This window comes from Loxodonta africana, chromosome 25, assembly GCF_030014295.1.
Source record: "Loxodonta africana isolate mLoxAfr1 chromosome 25, mLoxAfr1.hap2, whole genome shotgun sequence".
In the NCBI taxonomy this organism is placed as follows: Eukaryota; Metazoa; Chordata; class Mammalia; order Proboscidea; family Elephantidae; genus Loxodonta; species Loxodonta africana.
The window spans coordinates 20257824-20275479 of record NC_087366.1 but is presented as its reverse complement, the minus strand read 5'-3'; the positions used below and the strand labels follow the sequence as shown (position 1 = coordinate 20275479).

General features: G+C 46.5%; 1 protein-coding gene across 2 annotated transcripts; it reads right to left on the bottom strand.

The window, feature by feature from the left end:
• Nucleotides 1-687: 687 nt before the first annotated feature.
• Nucleotides 688-11392, bottom strand: GLUL (glutamate-ammonia ligase). 2 transcript variants are annotated; one of them, XM_003410857.4, is made up of 7 exons: nt 11258-11391; nt 8233-8411; nt 6075-6236; nt 4244-4390; nt 3869-3996; nt 3460-3659; nt 688-2599 (listed from the first exon to the last, which is right to left on the bottom strand). In XM_003410857.4, the coding sequence occupies exons 2-7, from the start codon at nt 8396-8398 to the stop codon at nt 2281-2283; spliced, it is 1122 nt and encodes a 373-aa protein (XP_003410905.1). In that variant the 5' UTR covers nt 8399-8411; nt 11258-11391; the 3' UTR covers nt 688-2280. The 2 variants fall into 2 exon arrangements, with proteins under 2 accessions (XP_003410905.1, XP_064132622.1); XM_064276552.1 differs by lacking the exon at nt 688-2599 and adding an exon at nt 2606-2806 and having other exon boundaries at nt 11258-11392.
• Between the last annotated feature and the right edge of the window lie 6264 nt (nt 11393-17656).

Below are 17656 nucleotides of genomic sequence, written 5' to 3'. Positions count from 1 at the left end.
AGGAGAAATAGGCCAGGACCAGGTAGAACTTCCAGGTAAGGGGGCCAAGAGCAAGGACACAAAGGTGTCAACTTTTCGGGGAATCACAAGCACCTTGCTGGTCTGGAACAAGGAAAAAGGATACCTAAAGACAAGCCTGGGAAGGTAGGACATGCCCAGGACAGCCAGGCTCTATGGTGTTTAATGATGGTAGCAACGTGGTCAATATTTGCTATCTAGATGAATCACTGGCAGCTGGGTGGAGGATGAAATTGAGATGAGTAGGGATAGTAAGAACTATTAATAACACAAAATTAAGCTGCTGTAAAACTAAGCCAGAGGGGCATTCAAAACACTATGCTATTGCCTTGTAGGTCAAAACTAAGCTCTGGAGCATGAGTGGAGGAGCAGGGTTTGTACCCTACTACAAAAACCTAGGGCCAGGTAGGACATGCCAGGATTGTGTAATCCAGTGCTCTTTTGATGGGAAGAAAATGAAAATGAAATTACACAGAGCCAAAGTTAAGATAAGTACAGGAAAGGGCTCATTGGCAACATGATTCAAGAAAGATTTTCTAAAACTTCCAAGTGCAGACAAACTTGAGTCTATTTTGCCTCTTAAAAAAAAAAATCTCTTTTGGGTAGGAAAGAAAAGAAACAGCAAATAGAGATTTAAAAGAACCACAAAGAATCAAGTCAGAAGAAATCTTATAAATGTTACGTTGATTTATAAGAGCTGCTCAGAGCAGTTACACAGTTTGTTTACAACGAGAAGGCATCTAACTCTGAACATCTGTACACGGCAATTACAAGTCGTCATGGCAAGAGAGAAATACAGCCTACCCGCTGCGGCCAACACAAAAATAACCCGAGAACAGTAGGAAAAATGTTAGGATTAAGTTAGGGTGTGTTTTTTTATTATAAAAGAAAAAAAAAACAACTTCAGAAATCTTAACAAAGGAAAGGAGTATTTCGTACTCAGAAGACACCTGAATACAAAATTACAAGTGTTTGATTTCCGTCCTGCCCCCTCCTCAAAGATCAGAGATGACAAGACAGTTGAAGCAAACAAGCAATTCTGTAAAACTGAAAGACTTAGAAACTCTACAAATAATTAAAATCTAAACTTGTTTTGCTTTTTAAAAAAATTTTAATATATCAAAAGGCCTGCTTTAGTGACATGCTGCTTCCACCGGAAAAGAACCCCAAGACCCCCTTGTCGGTAACATGCTTAAGTTGACCAGCCAACTCGTACTTCTAAACCCGTGTGTGCGTGTACAAGTACATGCGTGTCTTATAAACTTTATAAACCAAAGCCATGGGGGGCTCAGGTTGACTGCTGCTAGTTAACCTGCTTCCACCTGCTAACTGACCAGTTTCTACTCCTTCAGAAGGGTGGGTACAGAGAAAGCCTCAAGTGGTAGTTAGGGAATTAACAGCCCCAAAGAGTTAACTTTCCAAGCATTGCCTCCCCCATCCCTCCCCAAAAGGAGACCCTTACTTCTAACCAGACTACTTATATCGAATCTGCTTCCTGGTGACTCCTCTCTTTCAGAAAAACACATGTATCTGCACACCCGTATATATAATTTCTTTTTGTTTTTACATTTAAATATAAAAATACTATTCTGCTTTGTGTTATAAATGGAGGACCAAGCAATAAGAGCGAGCTTTTTCTTTTCTTAAGGTAGGGATTTATCCAGTTTACTCTGAGTTTAGTCTTCAGGCCAGGGCCTTTAGCCCAAAGCAAGGACCAGAGGCATTGTCCATCCTGGTCCCTCCTCTCCGTCTCTCTGAATTCCCACTTTTAATGTAAAGTTGGTTACGCTCTTTTTAAGAAATGTAATTTCCCACCAAAAGAAGGAAATCCTAACCTAACTACAGAATAAGTCAGGCCCTTCCCCCTTCAGCTACCTCAAAAAAAGTCCTCCCCTCCTCCTTTCACAAACACATATGCTCTCTGTCTGGACAGCTCTGCCTACTGGACAAACAAACACACCTGATTAAATGGAAGCAGTGGTTATGTTTCCCCACCCCCCTCCCCACTAATGCACTATTCCTCAGTCTTCGAGAAAGCTTCAGTGATAGGGGAAAAAAGGTGGATGGGTATGAAGAGATTAAGAACTTGACCCCTCTAACCTGGCCCCAAAAAAGCAAGAGTTATTAAGTGGGCATGAGGAATACAAAAGACCTTGATATTCTGCCCTTTGAGTTACAGCTAGTAGGAACAAGTGGGAGAGGGGAGAAGTGGGAGTGGGATGAAGAACTGGGAGGCGTTTGATGGCTGGAGGTCTAGTCCACTTAGTTTTTATACTGGAAGGGCTCATCGCCGGTCTCGTTGAGAAGACACGTGCGGATGAGGGCTTCTGTCACCGAGAAGGGGTCACAGTTGGCAGAGGGGCGGCGGTCTTCAAAGTAACCCTTCTTCTCCTGGCCGACAGTCCGGGGAATGCGGATGCTGGCGCCACGGTTGGCCACACCGGCAGAAAAGTCGTTGATGTTGGAGGTTTCATGGAATCCAGTCAAGCGCCGGGCATTGTCCAGGCCCCCTTTGGGATCGTAAGCGCGGATGTGGTACTGGTGCCGCTTGCTTAGTTTCTCGATAGACTCTTCAATGTACCTAAAGGAACAGAAAAGATGTCTCTGACCTTATCACCAGGAAACCTGCCCTTCAAGTGCAGAGGACAGGTGTGGGCCAAAGAAATGAGGTGACCAGGATGACCCATTTATCAAAAACAGTGTTTCCCAGTTCACTGGGCTCCGAAATATGGTCTCAGTAGAACAAAAGCAAGGAGGCTTTGTGGCACGATGGTTGAGTGCTTGGCTGCTGATGAAAAGGTTGGTGGTTCAGATACACTCAGCGGTTCCACAAAAGAAAGACCTGGCAATCTGTTCCCATAAAGATTATGACCTCGGAAACCCTATGGTACAGTTCTATCGAATGGAGTTGCTATGAGTTGGAATCAACTTAACAACGGCAACAGAACAAATGTTCCAGAAGGGCTGATTTTGCCTATTACCTGTGTCCCAGTGCTCAGGGCAATACCTGACATGTAGCAGACAGGTAATACTTGCCGAAAACACCCCAGTGACTTGGCAAGGCTTTCTCCCCCTCCATGAGCATGTTTATCCTCAAGTCTGTACTGTTACTAATTTAGTTCTTCTAAGATTTTCAAATGCATGAATCTGTTTGTCAACTTTCCCCTACCATTACCCTCAATTCTATTTATAGGATATTACTTGATACTTTTCAAATGGGAACATAATAGGATTAGAAAATTTTTCAAGCGAAGTGCCAAGAGCTAAGGTACATTCAAACTGAGAAGCCCAGCATACTCATCCCTAATACGTGTATTCTCGTAAAGGAGCTTAGCTGAAATCGATACTCCCTTCCCAAGCTCTCAGCCGCCTGAGAGTAAAGACGACCCCAGTCTCAGCCGCCTGAGAGTAAAGATGGCCCCAGCAGGAGAAGGCACTTACTTCAAACCATTCTCTTCTCGCATGGCCTTGGTGCTAAAGTTGGTATGGCAGCCTGCACCATTCCAGTTTCCAGGGATAGGCTTAGGATCAAAGGTTGCTATCACTCCAAAGTCCTCACATACACGGTGCAGGATGAAACGGGCCACCCAGAGATGATCCCCCATGTCAATTCCTTCACAGGGTCCTATCTGGAACTCCCACTAGAAAGAACAAAATGGTTTGCCTTTAAAATAAAGCCAACTGTTAACCCCAACTCAGAAATTCCTAAACCTGCTTTCTTCCCACCTCTGCCCTAACCCAATCATCTGGGCTAGTTGAGTGGTGTGTCAGCAGCCCTTGTGGGCAAAGTCCCACTGGCCTACCCTGAAGTCTTCAGAGGTGGGAAAAGCGATGGATTACAGCCATTTACCTGGGCAGGCATGACCTCGGCATTCGTCCCCCCAATCTTGATGCCGGCATACAAGCAGGCCCGGTAGTGAGCTTCCACAATATCCCTGCCGTAGGCTCTGTCTGCTCCCACGCCACAGTAATATGGACCTGCAGAGGCACCAAGACAGGGTGTTCAGAAAGGCGCCTCCCCTCAATCCTTGCACACAGCACCAGTGTCTGGATTTGGGTAACATGAGGGCTGTGTCTCTTTACGGGATTATTTCAGCGAGTTTTAGGGATACTCCCACAGCTTTTGAGTCAGAAAGAGCTACTCCCATATCTGGAAAGTGGGGCTTTCTTTGCCAGTTAAGCACTTGGGGAGGAGCAGGTTCACCTCTCACCTGGGGGGACTTACCTTGGGGCCCAGGGAAGCCGTTGGAAGGCCAACCAAAGGGGTGCCCATCTGTTCCCATGAGGGTGTATTCCTGCTCCATTCCAAACCAGGGGTGATGGTTGCTCACCATGTCCATTATTCGTTTACAGGTGTGCCTTAAATTGGTCTCTAGAATAAAAGCATCAACATGCCATTAGGGGTGTTCAGACCATATGCTGAGCCCCAGTGCTGATGGGAAAACGGTCCTCAGATTCTAGGCAGCTGAGATATTCATTGTAAGCTGAGCTGACCTAGGATAAACTTTTCTGTGTCCTGCACCTCAGGAAGCAGGAGAATGAGAGAAGCTGTAACTGTACCTTTATAGTGGGACTCCAGCAAAGACTCTGGTTATAATTAAACTCAGTTACAACTAAGTCACATGGGAGTGGACCCAGAACAGAATTTTCACCTTATCTGTATGTTGGCTGCCTCTCAAGTACCAAATGCCAAGCTCTTAAATCCTCTATTCACAAGACAGCTGCTGCTAGTTGACAGTCTTCTTCCTCGTTTCACAGGGATTTTAGCACCAAATCAACAAGTTTTTGAGAGAATCATTTGTCCATTATGAGGGCTTATATTCCAGGTGAGAAGATTAAGTGCTGAGTTATTCAGTATTGGCCAGTGCAGAAAAAAACGGGACAAGCCCAGCTGAATGCAATTTCCAAGCCAGAAGGGAACTTTAAAATAATAAGACTTAGTGCTGACTGCTTAACTATGTTCCAGGAACTTTCATATTTAAAAAACTTTAAGACCTTTACAGAAGCCCTGGTGGCACAATGGTTAAGCGCTTGGCTGCTAACTGGAAGGTGGGCAGTTTGAAGCTACCAGCCACTCCATGAGAGGAATGGCTTAGCAATCTGCTTCTTTAATGATTACAGCCTACAAAACCATATGGGGCAGTTGTATTCTGTCACATAATAGGGTCAACTACGAGTCGTAATCAACTTGATGGTACACAAGACCTTTATATTTATAAAAAACAACTCAGAGTGAGTATAACCACCCTACAAGGTAGGTATAAACTGTCTCCATTTTTATAGATGAGAAAAACTGAAGTGCAGAGATACCAGGTAACTTGCCCAGGAACAGGGCCACCAGCAGGGCCAGGAAACCCCAGGCTCTCTTGGCTTCAGAGCTTTGCCCTTTACAACATGATACTGCCTCTCAAAACAAAGGAAATGAAGGTCCAGAGTCACGCTAAGTGACCTGCCAAAGTCTCACTGGCGGATAGTAGCAAGAGATGTCGTAGAAGTCAGGCTTAGCTAGGTTTAAAGAGAGGACTAGCAGAGAATCGGGAGAAGTGGGCATGCCAAACAGTCTACATGGGACCAACAGGAACCCAAAAGCCCAGTTACAGCAAACCTCATGACAAACCCATGCTACTGGTGAGTCAATATTTTCATATTACAGTCAGTGCACAGTTAAGAGAAACAAAACAAACCAGGTGTCAGGAGTGAAACGGCAACCAACATCTAACATACAGCTGTTCGTCATAAATCAACTGCACATATTTACCCATTTATTTTTATTTTCCCCATTTGAAAATCAGGGAAATGGTGGTACAGGGGTTAAATACTTTGCCCTAGTTCACAGCCAGTAAGTGGTAGAACCAGGGCTGAAACCCACGAACACTGACTCCAGAACCCATGTTCTTAAAATCTAAGCTTTATACTACAGGTAGGCAGGAGGCCTGTGTCACTGGGGACTCTCCCAGAAAACACATTTAAAAGAATTCATGCCATTTTATGCAGTTAATACCCTTCACAGCAGCCACAGATTAGGGTGGGGGCACCCGCACCCATCCTAAACACACCTGCAGGCTTTCGGTTGTACTTATAGACTTCACAGAACACGAGCTTGTTGGGGTCCTTGCGGAAAGGGTCCCGAAACATGGCAGCAGGGATGAGATACATGTCACTGTTGGACCCTTCAGACTGGAACGTACTGGAGCCATCAAAATTCCACTCGGGCAACTCTGGGGTAAAGAGAGAAAAGGGGAATTAAGTTAAAAATGCATAGGAGTCTTCTTAGCAAGACTATAGCCCCACTCTCCTTTCCATCTCTAAATCTCTCTTCCCTGAAAGGTCAGCGATGTCTAAATGCCACTGTCATCAACAACAAACCCTCACGTCTGTCTGCATTTAGTTCTACAATCCTTCCTAACCAAGTTCCGAGTAAGATGACTGTATCACTTCCTTAAAAAACTAAAATGATGCCTCATCTCTAAATAATACTGGACACCAGAGAAACAAATTCCAGTATTCTTATATCACCAGTGAGTCAGCGATCACTTGAAATATCGTGACAGCGGAGTCTCCGATTCTCTCACTAGGCCATCTGTGTTATTTCTTTCTGCAATTCATTTCTCCACTGTGTCTATGGACTGTTCTAGCTTAAGCTGTGTCCTTATTTTATATGCAGAAAACAGAGGACTAGAGAAATGCCCTCTTCAAGGATACTTTCTCATCACTTATCCATCTACCACAAGCAAGTTAGTCTATGCAGATGTACTTTCCCCAGTTACCATGCACTCTCCTCCATGCCTTTCCAATACCTGCCATATAGCAAACACATGCTTTGTTATGCATCTGATATAACTCATTCATTCATTCATTCAAATGTGAACATTATCACAAATATGTTATTCTCAAGTTAGCAGATGACAGTTTTTCTGGCCCCTTTCTAGGAGGAGGAAACCCTGCTGGTTTAGTGGTTAAGAGCTATGGCTGCTAACCAAAAGGTTGGCAGTTCGAATCCACCAGGCGTTCCTTGGAAACCCTGTGGGTCAGTTCTACTCTGCCCTTTAGGGTCACTATGAGCCAGAATCGACTCGATGGCAATGGGTTTGGTTTTTGGTTTCTAGGAGGGGGGCAGGGATACAGCTTGTTCTAGACTAAAAAATGAAATCCTGAGACTATGTTGGCATCTCCTGTCTAGAGGGGACATGGGAGGGTAGAGAGGGTGCAACAACGGTCACGAAAGGAGAGACTGGAAGGAGGGAGCGGGCTAACTCATTAGGGGGAAAGTAAGTGGGAGTATGTAGTAAGGTGCATATAAGTTTCTATGTGAGAGACTGACTTGATTTGTAAACTTTCACTTAAAGCACAATAAAAATTATTAAAAATGAAATCCACAAACTATTAATGTATTCAGTGGCTAACCAAAAAGCTGGAGGTTCGACTCCACCCAGAGGCACTTTTTGGAAGAAAGGCCTGGTGATCTACCTCTGAAAAATCAGCTATTAAAAATCCCATGAAGCACAATTCTGACACACACAGGGTTACATGAGTGGGAATCGGCAGCAGCTAGTTTAGTGGGACAAGCAAACGCCTTTCAGAATTTCCAAAAATGGCACCAACTGAAAACAAAAGACTAACTAATCTTATTTAGAAACCACTTTAAGGCATTTGCTTGTATCTAAAACCCCGGTGATGAGTTTCAAACAAAGTCCGTAAGCTACAGGGCATACCCAGATTAGAGCGGCCGTGTTTCAGCTGGCCTCCTGGGGGTGCCGGTAGTGCTGTGCTAGCTGCCTTCAAGTCAGCTCTGATTCGCAGCGACCCCGTATGTGCAGAACTGAACTGCTCCATAGGACTTCCAAGGCTGTGATCTCTCGGAAGCAGGCTGCCGGCCCTGTCTTCTGAGGCATCTCTGGATGGGTTCAAACTGCCAACCTTTCAGCTAGTACTTGAGTGCTTAGATGGTCCAGTCAACAGACTCTCTGGTCCCACACTCCACAAACCAGAGCTCTTACTTTTTTGCTCGATATACTGGCTTACATGCAAGATTCCATTTAAATAAGGGTTCCAGTGTTGCTATGCTTCGAGGCAGTGTAAGAGCTTAATAAACGTTGATTGAATGAAGTCAGAAAAGACTGCTTTGGAAAAACTTAACCGTCTTGGTTTAAGGTGGCTACGCTACCTGGACGCTGCTCCTACACAGAATGCGCCCTACCCTGCCCAAGCTCTCACCTTCTACACACTTGGGCTCACTGTCCAGGGTACGGGTCTTGCAGCGTAGTCCTTCTCCAGTGCCATCGATCCAGATATACATGGCTTGCACTTTCTCGCCCTGAGGCAGAGCCATGTATACCTGCTTGATGCCTTTGTTCAAGTGGGAACTTGCTGAGGTGGCCATGGTGGAAGGTGTTCTGGAGAGAAAAGACAGCAATGTTCAGAGCGCAGAACACCAACTGCAAACCGAATCCTTGCGGTGGTTCAAGAGAGACAGTTAAATCAAAGGAAAACACTACCCTCAAGAAGTCAGGGTGAGAGTGGCGGCCACTGCCTTTGAAGTCACATACCCATAGGTGTATTTATCCAATGTGCTTTCCGGGGGATTAAAGTTTTATATCAGATAAAACTCTCTTTATAAGGCTATAAAATCTGAGTACCACCTTTTGAAGAGATTAAAGCAGATACTTACTGGAGAAAAGACCAAGCCATTGGTGGTAACCCTTGACCCCTCTCTGCATCCTTGGGCTCAGAAGTTGAAGTTCTGCAGCTTCTTCAAATCCAAAGCTTCCCTCCCCAAGCTAGAATCTAGACTTGTGAGGACTAACCCCTATCCCTCAGTGTAGCTGAGGTAAAATTGTTTAGAAAGCTTCTTATATTATGAAACTAGGGGCAAAAACAAGAAACTATTAAGGTTCAGAAATGTTTTAAAAGTTGTTCTCTTCTCCCAATAAAAGTAAAATCCAGACACAGAAAGACTTGGCTGCTATGGTTTCTGGCTGAATCTTCCCTTTGCCTTTCATTCTAGCTGTGTTCTTAATAAAAACCCCTTTCTGGAGATTCTCCCTCCCTTTGAAGGGTAGGGGGCAGACCCAACCATTTAGATTTAAGGATGAAAAACCAGGCTACCCAGAAGATTTAGAAGGCTGAGGCTTCCTACAAAAATGAAATAAAAGGATGACAGTTATTACAATCACCAAGATGTAAAAACAGCTACCAATCCAATTCGGATTCCAAGGTGAACACTACCACAGTTTCCATTGGTCTGATGCAAAGTTGTCGGTCACTTCAGAACATGGGCTCATTCATATTTAAGTTTGAGAATGACAATATTCTTGAGATCCCACTAGACAACTTCTCAAATAGGAATTCCCATTTCTAAACCAAAAAACTCTGGGATTTCAAAAGCTCTGAGGCACACTAGCCACCACTACAAAACTTCTGAAAGAAGAGAAACCAGAAAGAAGAGGCCACAAAACAAGAGGAAACGTTTTCTCCTCCCTCCCCCACCAAAGGCCCAGGGTGGCTGGAAAGGGAACACATTGTTCTTTCTCTTCCAATGACTTGGGTAACTTTCTGAAGTACAGTGGCAAAGTTTCTATGGGCAACGGTCCATGTTTGCCCAGCTGAAAACATAACTGCTTCTTCCAACAGCCTCATCCTTCTCCCTTGGGGAAGAGAACCTCCTTTGCCTATTCCATCTATAAGACTTGGTCTGTCAAATCACATAGCTCCCCCATTCCTGCCTGAATGACCAGCAGGAACGATCCTGATCCTTTCTGTTTCCAAGAAAAGCTTTCCACTCTCAGCTTTCCTCCCCAACCTGTTTGTTTCACCTCCAAAATCCAGCCACATTTTCTCTTAAGTCTAGGTGAAGCGTCTCCTACCCTCTCTGGTGATCTGAAGCGGAGGCCAGCAGCCTAGTCTACTTTAGCAACTGGTGCCTTCACGGTGCCAAGTTTTACGTGGGGGAAAAAATGGGACTCTGAAGCTTTTAGCTGTTTCTGCAGCTGCCACCGGCTCCGGAGTCCTCTCTCTCTGCCCTCTCACTCACCCCAGCCAATGGAGGTCAGTAATATTTCCGGGGGCTCCCTCTATTTTAGCCCTCCTCTTTTTTGATTTCTGTTCACGCTCCTCCTTGATCTCCGGCTCTCGCTGGTCCAGACACCGGATCTTTTTGGGAGAGGGGGACGGAGACGGAGATGCAGACCGAGAGCCCTCGGGTCGGAGGATGCTGGAATACTGAGGCTGGTGGGTTAAGGCCTTAATCTTGAATCGCGATTTCTCTCCGGACTTCACCGAATAGGCGACGAACCCAAAGCAGTTGGAGGGCGACCCCGAGGACCGCGACTCTGTGTCGTCCGCATCGTACTTTGTGGCTTTGCGGCTAGGGGAGCGGCCCCGCTTCCTGCCCCCGGGGGAGTTGGAATCCACTTTTAGACGAGCCCCTTCGCCCTGAAATGTCACGAACGTCGGCGCCCCGCCCCCCCAGGTCTGGATCTCAGGGCCTCACCAAGGGGGCCATTCTCCTCTGAGGGCAGAGGCTGGGGGAAGCGGGGCGGCGACAGGAGGGATGAACGGAGGGAGGGGCGGCGCGCGGCTGCCGCCTCGGCCCGGCCTCTCCGTTAGCCGCACCCGCCGGGTAACGCCGCGGTGCCGGGCTCCCCATTGTTCGGTCATAAGTGGAAGGCCCAGAATTTTCCCCGGTCTCCGGGGCGGGAAGCAGCCACGCAAACAAAACACTCATGGTTATTCCCTTCAACGTTGGCGTCTACAAGATAATCAACACCACCACGACCTCCCAAAACCCGCCACCACGCGGAGGAAGAGAGCGAGGCGCCCGCGCCTACCAGGAGCCCCGGCGTGCGCTCCCGCAGTGGAACACAGCCTCTCCCTCCACAACCTAAACACCCCGAGCCCAGGGCTCCGCCCAGGCGAGGGGCTCCACGGCTCTGCCCGCCGAGGCCTCCAGGGCCTGCCTGTTGGCCACTGCAGCAGAAGGAAGATCAAAACAACCCCCCCCCCCAAGCCTTCTCAAAACCCTGATAAGGGCGCGCCCCACAAACGGCAGCCCAGGTCCGCCCGGAATTACCGACGGCGGAAGCACGCGCGCGTCTTCGACACCCCCGGGGGGCCGAAAGCAGAGGAGGGGGCTGGAGGCAGGGAAGGGGCCAAAGAGAAAAGGCCGCGGGGCCGCGGCGGGGAGGAGGCCGGGGAAAAGGCACGCTTGCTTTCCGCACCCCGAGGGCAGCCAGGCGCTTACCTGGGCGGCGAGCCGGCTGGAGGGAGAGTAGGCCGCGAGAGCGAGGTGAGGAGAGGAGGCCAGGTAGACAGGTCAGACGCTCGACTCTGCTCCCATCCTCGGCTCTGAAGGGTGGCCCGGAGCCGGACACCCTTTATCGTCGGCCAGGGGCCGCCCCCGGCGCCCTGATTGGCTTCCAGCGGCCGGGAGCCCGGGCTGATCAGCTGATGTGCGCCCGGGCACAGCGGCCATTGGGCGAGGAGCGGTGCGGGCGCGCCGCCGGGTGGGGGAGCGCGAGCCGGGAAAGAAAGAAAGAAAGAGAAAGGGACGTGGGGGAGGGGGCGGGAGGGGAGGGTTTGGGGAGGAGGGGAGGGTTTGGGGAGGAGGGGAGGGAAGAAGGGCTGGCCGGCTGGCAGCGCGCGGAGGGCGCTGGTTCCCGCCGAGGAAGGACCCTTCCTGCAGCAGGCTCGAGCAAAACAACCCCGGGCCGCCGCGCCCAGCCCAGAGCACCGACCTGGGGCCGGCCCTGCAGCCCCCCAGCCCCGAGTTCCAAGCCTCCTAGAAAACCTCCCCGGGCAGCCGCCGCTGCTGCCTTCGGGTTGAATAGTTTTGTTTTTTTGCAAGGAGAATTTCATCTTTTACGAGGTCATACCGCAGACTCCAGAGGTGGAAATTCTGAACCACGGAAACATATTGGCTTTTGGTGTTAGTGACCAGCCCCCCGCCCCACCGGCCCGCTCGTGGTTGTTTGCGTCGGAGTGCGGGGCTCGAGAAGGCTCCAGAGGGGATTGCTGATGGGAGGCCCGGGATTCCAGCGTCCACGAAGAGCCCTCTCCCCAGTTCTCTCAGGGGTTTTGGGGAAGTGGACAGAACTCTGCTATTTCACATGTTTAATCATCTTGCGGTGTTTATATAATTCCATTGAGAAGATTTCGGCGGGCGGTAGAAACAGTCAGGAGACCTGTCTGAGAAGGTCTCTGTCAGTCCTTAATCGAGTTACTCAGCCTCCTTGGGCCCGTTTCTTCATATGCAAAACAAAGCAGTTTGAAGGGACCTTTAGGGCTGCTGACCAGATTTGAAATTGTGCTTTTATGCAAACTGTTCCCCAAGAACAGATGAAAGTGAGGTGTTCTCATGGCCCCGCGGTAGCCCAGGGTTCCTCAAAAGTTTAGAATTCCTTAAATTCTCCCTGTTTTTGCTTTGCAAGTAACTTAGGCCTTCTTTTAAATCTATAAAATGGGAATAATTGGCTTTTGCTCCTCTCAGCCTTGCGGTGATGGTTGAGAAAACATGTGAATGCAGCCTTGAAAATGGATGCTTGTCAACAGATGCACAGTAATCCTATTTTCAAAATACTGTTCTTGCTACCAGTCCTGTTACTTGGCCGTTCTATTTTTATTGCCCAAAGTCTACCTGATGATTAAAAAATAATAATAAAAACCAAACCCGTTGCCGTCAAGTCGATTGCAACTCATAGTGACCCTATAGGACAGAGTAGACATGCCCCATAGAGTTTCCAAGGAGTGCCTGGCAGATCTGAACTGCTGACCCTTGGGCTAGTAGCCATAGCACTTAACCACCAGGCCACCAGGGTTTCTAACCTTTATTGCATCTTTTGCGAGCTCAGTCAGAATCGACTGGATGGCACTGGGTTTGGTTTTTTGGTTTGTTGCAAGCTCCAGCCTTTAAGACTTTGCAATTTTTCTGTTTAAAGGCCAAGAGTCCGTGCTCCCAGTACCTTCGGGAGAGGAAGGAAAGAAGTTTCTTCTGGTTATTTTTTGTACCACAAATATGGAAAAGAAATATTGCCTGTAACCACACACATAACTTGGCTTCTTTGATCAACATCTCTTTCCTTTAAAAGTGTGTCTAACACTGTAATGCTTTTCACTGACAAATACAGCATTCATATCAAACAGGGGCTTTTGGAATGTTTCAAACTGGTGGCATTCTGGACACAGTAAAAAAAACACAGTAAGGTAGCTCACAAATCTAAGGGATTCCAAATTAAGTTTAAGGGTTGCATGTTGAAGCATTATAACGTGGTAGTTCAAGGCTGGGCTTTGGGTCAGACAAACCTAGATTCAAATCTGGGCTTTAGTTCTTACTAGCTTTGTGTTGACTGAGTTACTTAGCCACGCTAAACCTCAGTTTCCTTGCCTATAAAATTATTATTGTGGAGCCCCTGGGTGGTGCAAACAGTTAATGTGCTCGATTGCTAACCCAAAGGTTGGAGGTTCCTCCACACGGAGGTGTCTTGGAAGAAAGGCCTGGCAATCTACTTCCAAAAAATCCGCCATTGAAGACCCTGTGGAGCACAGTTCTACTCTGACACACATGGGATTGCCATGAATCAGAGTTGACTCAATGGGAACCGGTTTTTTACTTTATCGTGAAGATTAATTGTGATAACACATGTAAAAGAGATTAGGATAGTACCTGGGACGTAGTAAATATTTACGAAAATATTCATAATTATTATTGGCCAAGATAATTTGAAAAGATTGGATTGTTTCCTTCCATATACCAGCCGTTCACTGAGACCCATTAAATGCAACTTTCTAACTCAGTGTAATATACCACCATTAGTTTTATGAAAGTGGGCTCAGACCTGGGAACAGAGTGAGCTATCTTCATTCCATTTCTTTCTGTGAAGTCTTGAGTTTAAATGGTCGGATGGAGGGGGAGGTGATGTTTTTATTTACAAAGATACCAAACTGCCAAGCCATAAACCACAGACTTCCACAGCACTCCTTACCACCAGCCACTGCACTGGAAGGCCGTGGTTTATGGCAAGCATTAATGGAAGGTGGAATATGAAGAAGCAAATGCAGTTTTTTTTAGTTTATAGTGTCGCGTTTTATGATGCAAGTGCCTACTTTCCTTGCTAAGTATTTTAACCTCCTGGAGTAGCTTATTCATCTTTTTCTCCCCCAACAGTGTCCAGTAAGTGATGTTTGTTGACTACACAGAAGTGACAGCGGCACCATCAAGAGAACCAGTGCTTTGAGCTGCTTTTCCAAGAATGGAAATGGATTTGCTTTGATCCATTCATGTGACCAGGGGCGTGCTTTGTGAGGGATAGGAACATAATACCCGACCACTGACTCTTTCCGGAGTGAACCAGAGGACTTGTCCTCCTTGGTCAGCCCCACACTTTCTTAAGCCCATTGATTAGGGCCCCAGTGAGTCCAAGGACTGACCAGGGAAGCCTAAGAATGCATGAGAAGAAGTCCTTTAACTGACCGGTTTGCCTCCAGAGACCCAGACTGTACATTTAGAGAAGTTAAAAGTGGAACAGCCTGTTTCATCCAGTTTGACTTTGCTGTGTCTGCTGCCCTTTGTTCTCCCTCCCTTTCTTCCCTAAATTGCCACCCACCCCCACTTTCCACCCCTCCATAAAAAGAGCCTTAGAATGCTTGAACTCATGAACCTTTCTATCTCTTGGTATGTACAGTTTCAAAGCTGGCGGAGTTCTAATGCGTGCACTTTGAAGTCATGTTTTTCTGTCTTAGAGAAGAGTAGCTGTGTCCACAGGGTGGGTGGAGTGGGAGACCAGCACTGCAGGTAAAACTTTTGCTCCAAATCTGCAGAAATGTTTGGAGATGGAAAACATTTCTGCAGTGTTGTTCTGCTGCCTGAAATAAAGGCCTTCTCTTGGGTGGGCTTTACCTGTGAGTTGTCCTCTCAGCGTCTTTCTCTAGGTTTTTAAAGGACCTAGACTCACTCTCAAGGAGTCCCTGGGTGGTGTAAACAGTTAAGCATTCGACTACTAGCAAAAATGTTGGCAGTTCGAACCCACCCAGAGGCACCTCAGAAGACAAGCCTGGTGATCTACTTCAGAAAGGTCACAGCCTTGAAAATCCTATGGAGCAGTTCTACTCTGCAAACGGGTGACCACGAGTCAGAATCGACGCAAAGGCAACTAACGACAATGACATTCTCATTCACAGGTCTGAACCCTATAACCTGGTGACAAGACAGTGCTTTCCTAGAGCCTGTGCAGGTGCCTTACACTCACAAGATATGGGTAGGGCTCAAGCCAACCCAAACCTTTGGCCATAGTGTGCAGTTTGGAGATAGGAAGTTTTCTCTATATTTGGATGATTTCGATGAATGTTCAAGCAAAGCCTTAAATTGGGCTAAAGAGACACGGCTAAGAATCAGGACTGAGGAACATCCTGGAAACCCAGCCCAGAATTATAAACTAGTCTGTTTTTGAATAAACCAACACCAATTCTTTCCAAAAGGATAGATTACGGTAAAATCTTAAAGCAAAAACAAAAGAGAGAAAAAGACAACTCTAGCAGTTGATAGCATTACTCTTAGACCATATTTTATGGAGAAGCTGCAGGTGGCCAAGTTTCCAGATTTTACTCTGCACAATAAAAGAAGAAAAGACCAGGTCATACTTCAATTCAGTACCTAACTGTAGGCTCAGAGAATTTATTTTTTATATCCTTTCTGATTATTTGATGAAAGGAGAGGAAGTTAGAAGTTTAAGCCTCAGCCATTTCTCTGCGGCCCAATGTAAGGTTTGTTGAACACTTGTTGAAATCATTGAAATACAGGGAAAACTCCATTTCCCAAAACTCGTGTTATGACTGAAGGTTTCGCTCTGTTCGACGCCTACCCCAAATCTTGTCTCTAATGGGAAACCACTTTGAGAGTTGGGGAGAATCAAGTTCACTTAGCTAAGAACATGGGGAAATAAGTCCTATTGAGAAAATTAAAGCCATGCAATACTAGAATCAGATCTTCAAACCATCCTGTCTTAAAGACTGGGAAACTGAGGCCTAGAAAACTTGTAGCAACTTACTTAAATCACGTCAGGGCGGTATTTCAGAGCCTAATGTGCTTCTAAGTTAGAATCTTTAAGAGCCCTTTTCTGATCCTCTTTCTCCAGTCTCCTCAGACTGTAGGTGCTATGTTCCTGGGCTACCGCCTCTAAAATCCTGAAATCCGTTTCTACCCACTGAGGAAAATAAACTGCAGGGACTTCTCAATCCTACATTGGGCTTACCCAGTGCCTCACAAATAATGGCCATTCAATTTATGGTTTCCTTGTGACTAACCCTAGGTGACAAAACCAAAACCAAGCCAGTTGCTGTTTGAGTCGGCTCTGACTCATAGCGACCCCATGTGGTTTAGAGTAGAACTGTGCTCCATTGTGTTTTCAATGGCTGATTTTTAGAAGTAGGTCATCAGGCCTTTCTTTCACGGCACCTCGTATTTGAACCAGCCCAGCCTTTCAGTTAGTAGCCCAACACTTCACCGTTTATGCCACCCAGGGATTCCTAACCCTAGATGACCAGGAGGAAAGAAGTGCAGGTTCTCTTTGGAGATTGTTTTGTATATCTAATAATCTGTCCCTAGTTTCATTGTTTTGTGACTCTGAGATTTTCATTGATAAATTTTTCTCTTTATTCTCAATGTATATACAGATCTGTCTTTATTCTGTAGATTAATTGGAATGTTATCGAGGCTTAAAAAGTGTAGGAAAGTTAGCATAGTGATAAAAAAATTTATTTGTAGCGGAGTGTGTTCTTTAGCTGGTACTTTGCCCCAAGAACTCCTCAGCTGGATCCACAGTCCTTCCTCCCTTCTCCCCTCCCCACCCTTTAAGTTGATTCCAATCCCTGTTTATTTCACATTCATGTGCCAAATTTTAACGGGAAACAAACAGCCCTGGGGTATATTTTCTGGATGCTTGGGCAATACTTGGTCTGTTTCTGTATTTTTCCTGCCCTCTTCTTCTTTCCCTTCCCCCCACTCCTTTTAAATGGGTTGTTCCCAGACTTGTTTACTGGGGTTGGAGAGCGAGAGGCTTAGCTCGGGCATGTGAAGGTAGTGCCCTCTGGTGGAATAATGTGAGAATTACCAACTTCCCCCAAAGCTTGAGTGTTGGGAATGTTTTTTCAAGTGAACGTCCTTTTCTATCACGCCTTAAATATGGCAAATTAAGATGTATAAGATGTACAGGGAGATCATCCACCTGCACGATATCTCTCCCAAAACTAAAATTACATCATATCCAACAAACATTTGTTTGAAAACGCACAGTGACTATTGAAGTCCCCAAATAGCATGCAAGCTTACTACCAAGACTGGATTTTTATATGTAAGAGTGTTGTGTTGGGAATATCAATTCATTACAAGAAATTTCTTTATCATTATAAAACTCGGCTGCAAATGACTGGAAGTAGGTGGCTAACAGTGTTTGCAATTTCTCTTCCTCTACCATAAATGTGTGCAGGAGTAGTGAAGAGAAAAGGAGCCTCTTCACCACCACTCCCCCCTGCCCTGCCACCACAAAGAGATGTCACTGAAGAGAGTCTAAGGAACTAAGAAAAAAGGGGAAATGGGAAAGATTAGAAAACTTAATCACAAGAAAGCCTTATCCCCAGCCCTCACTTGGAT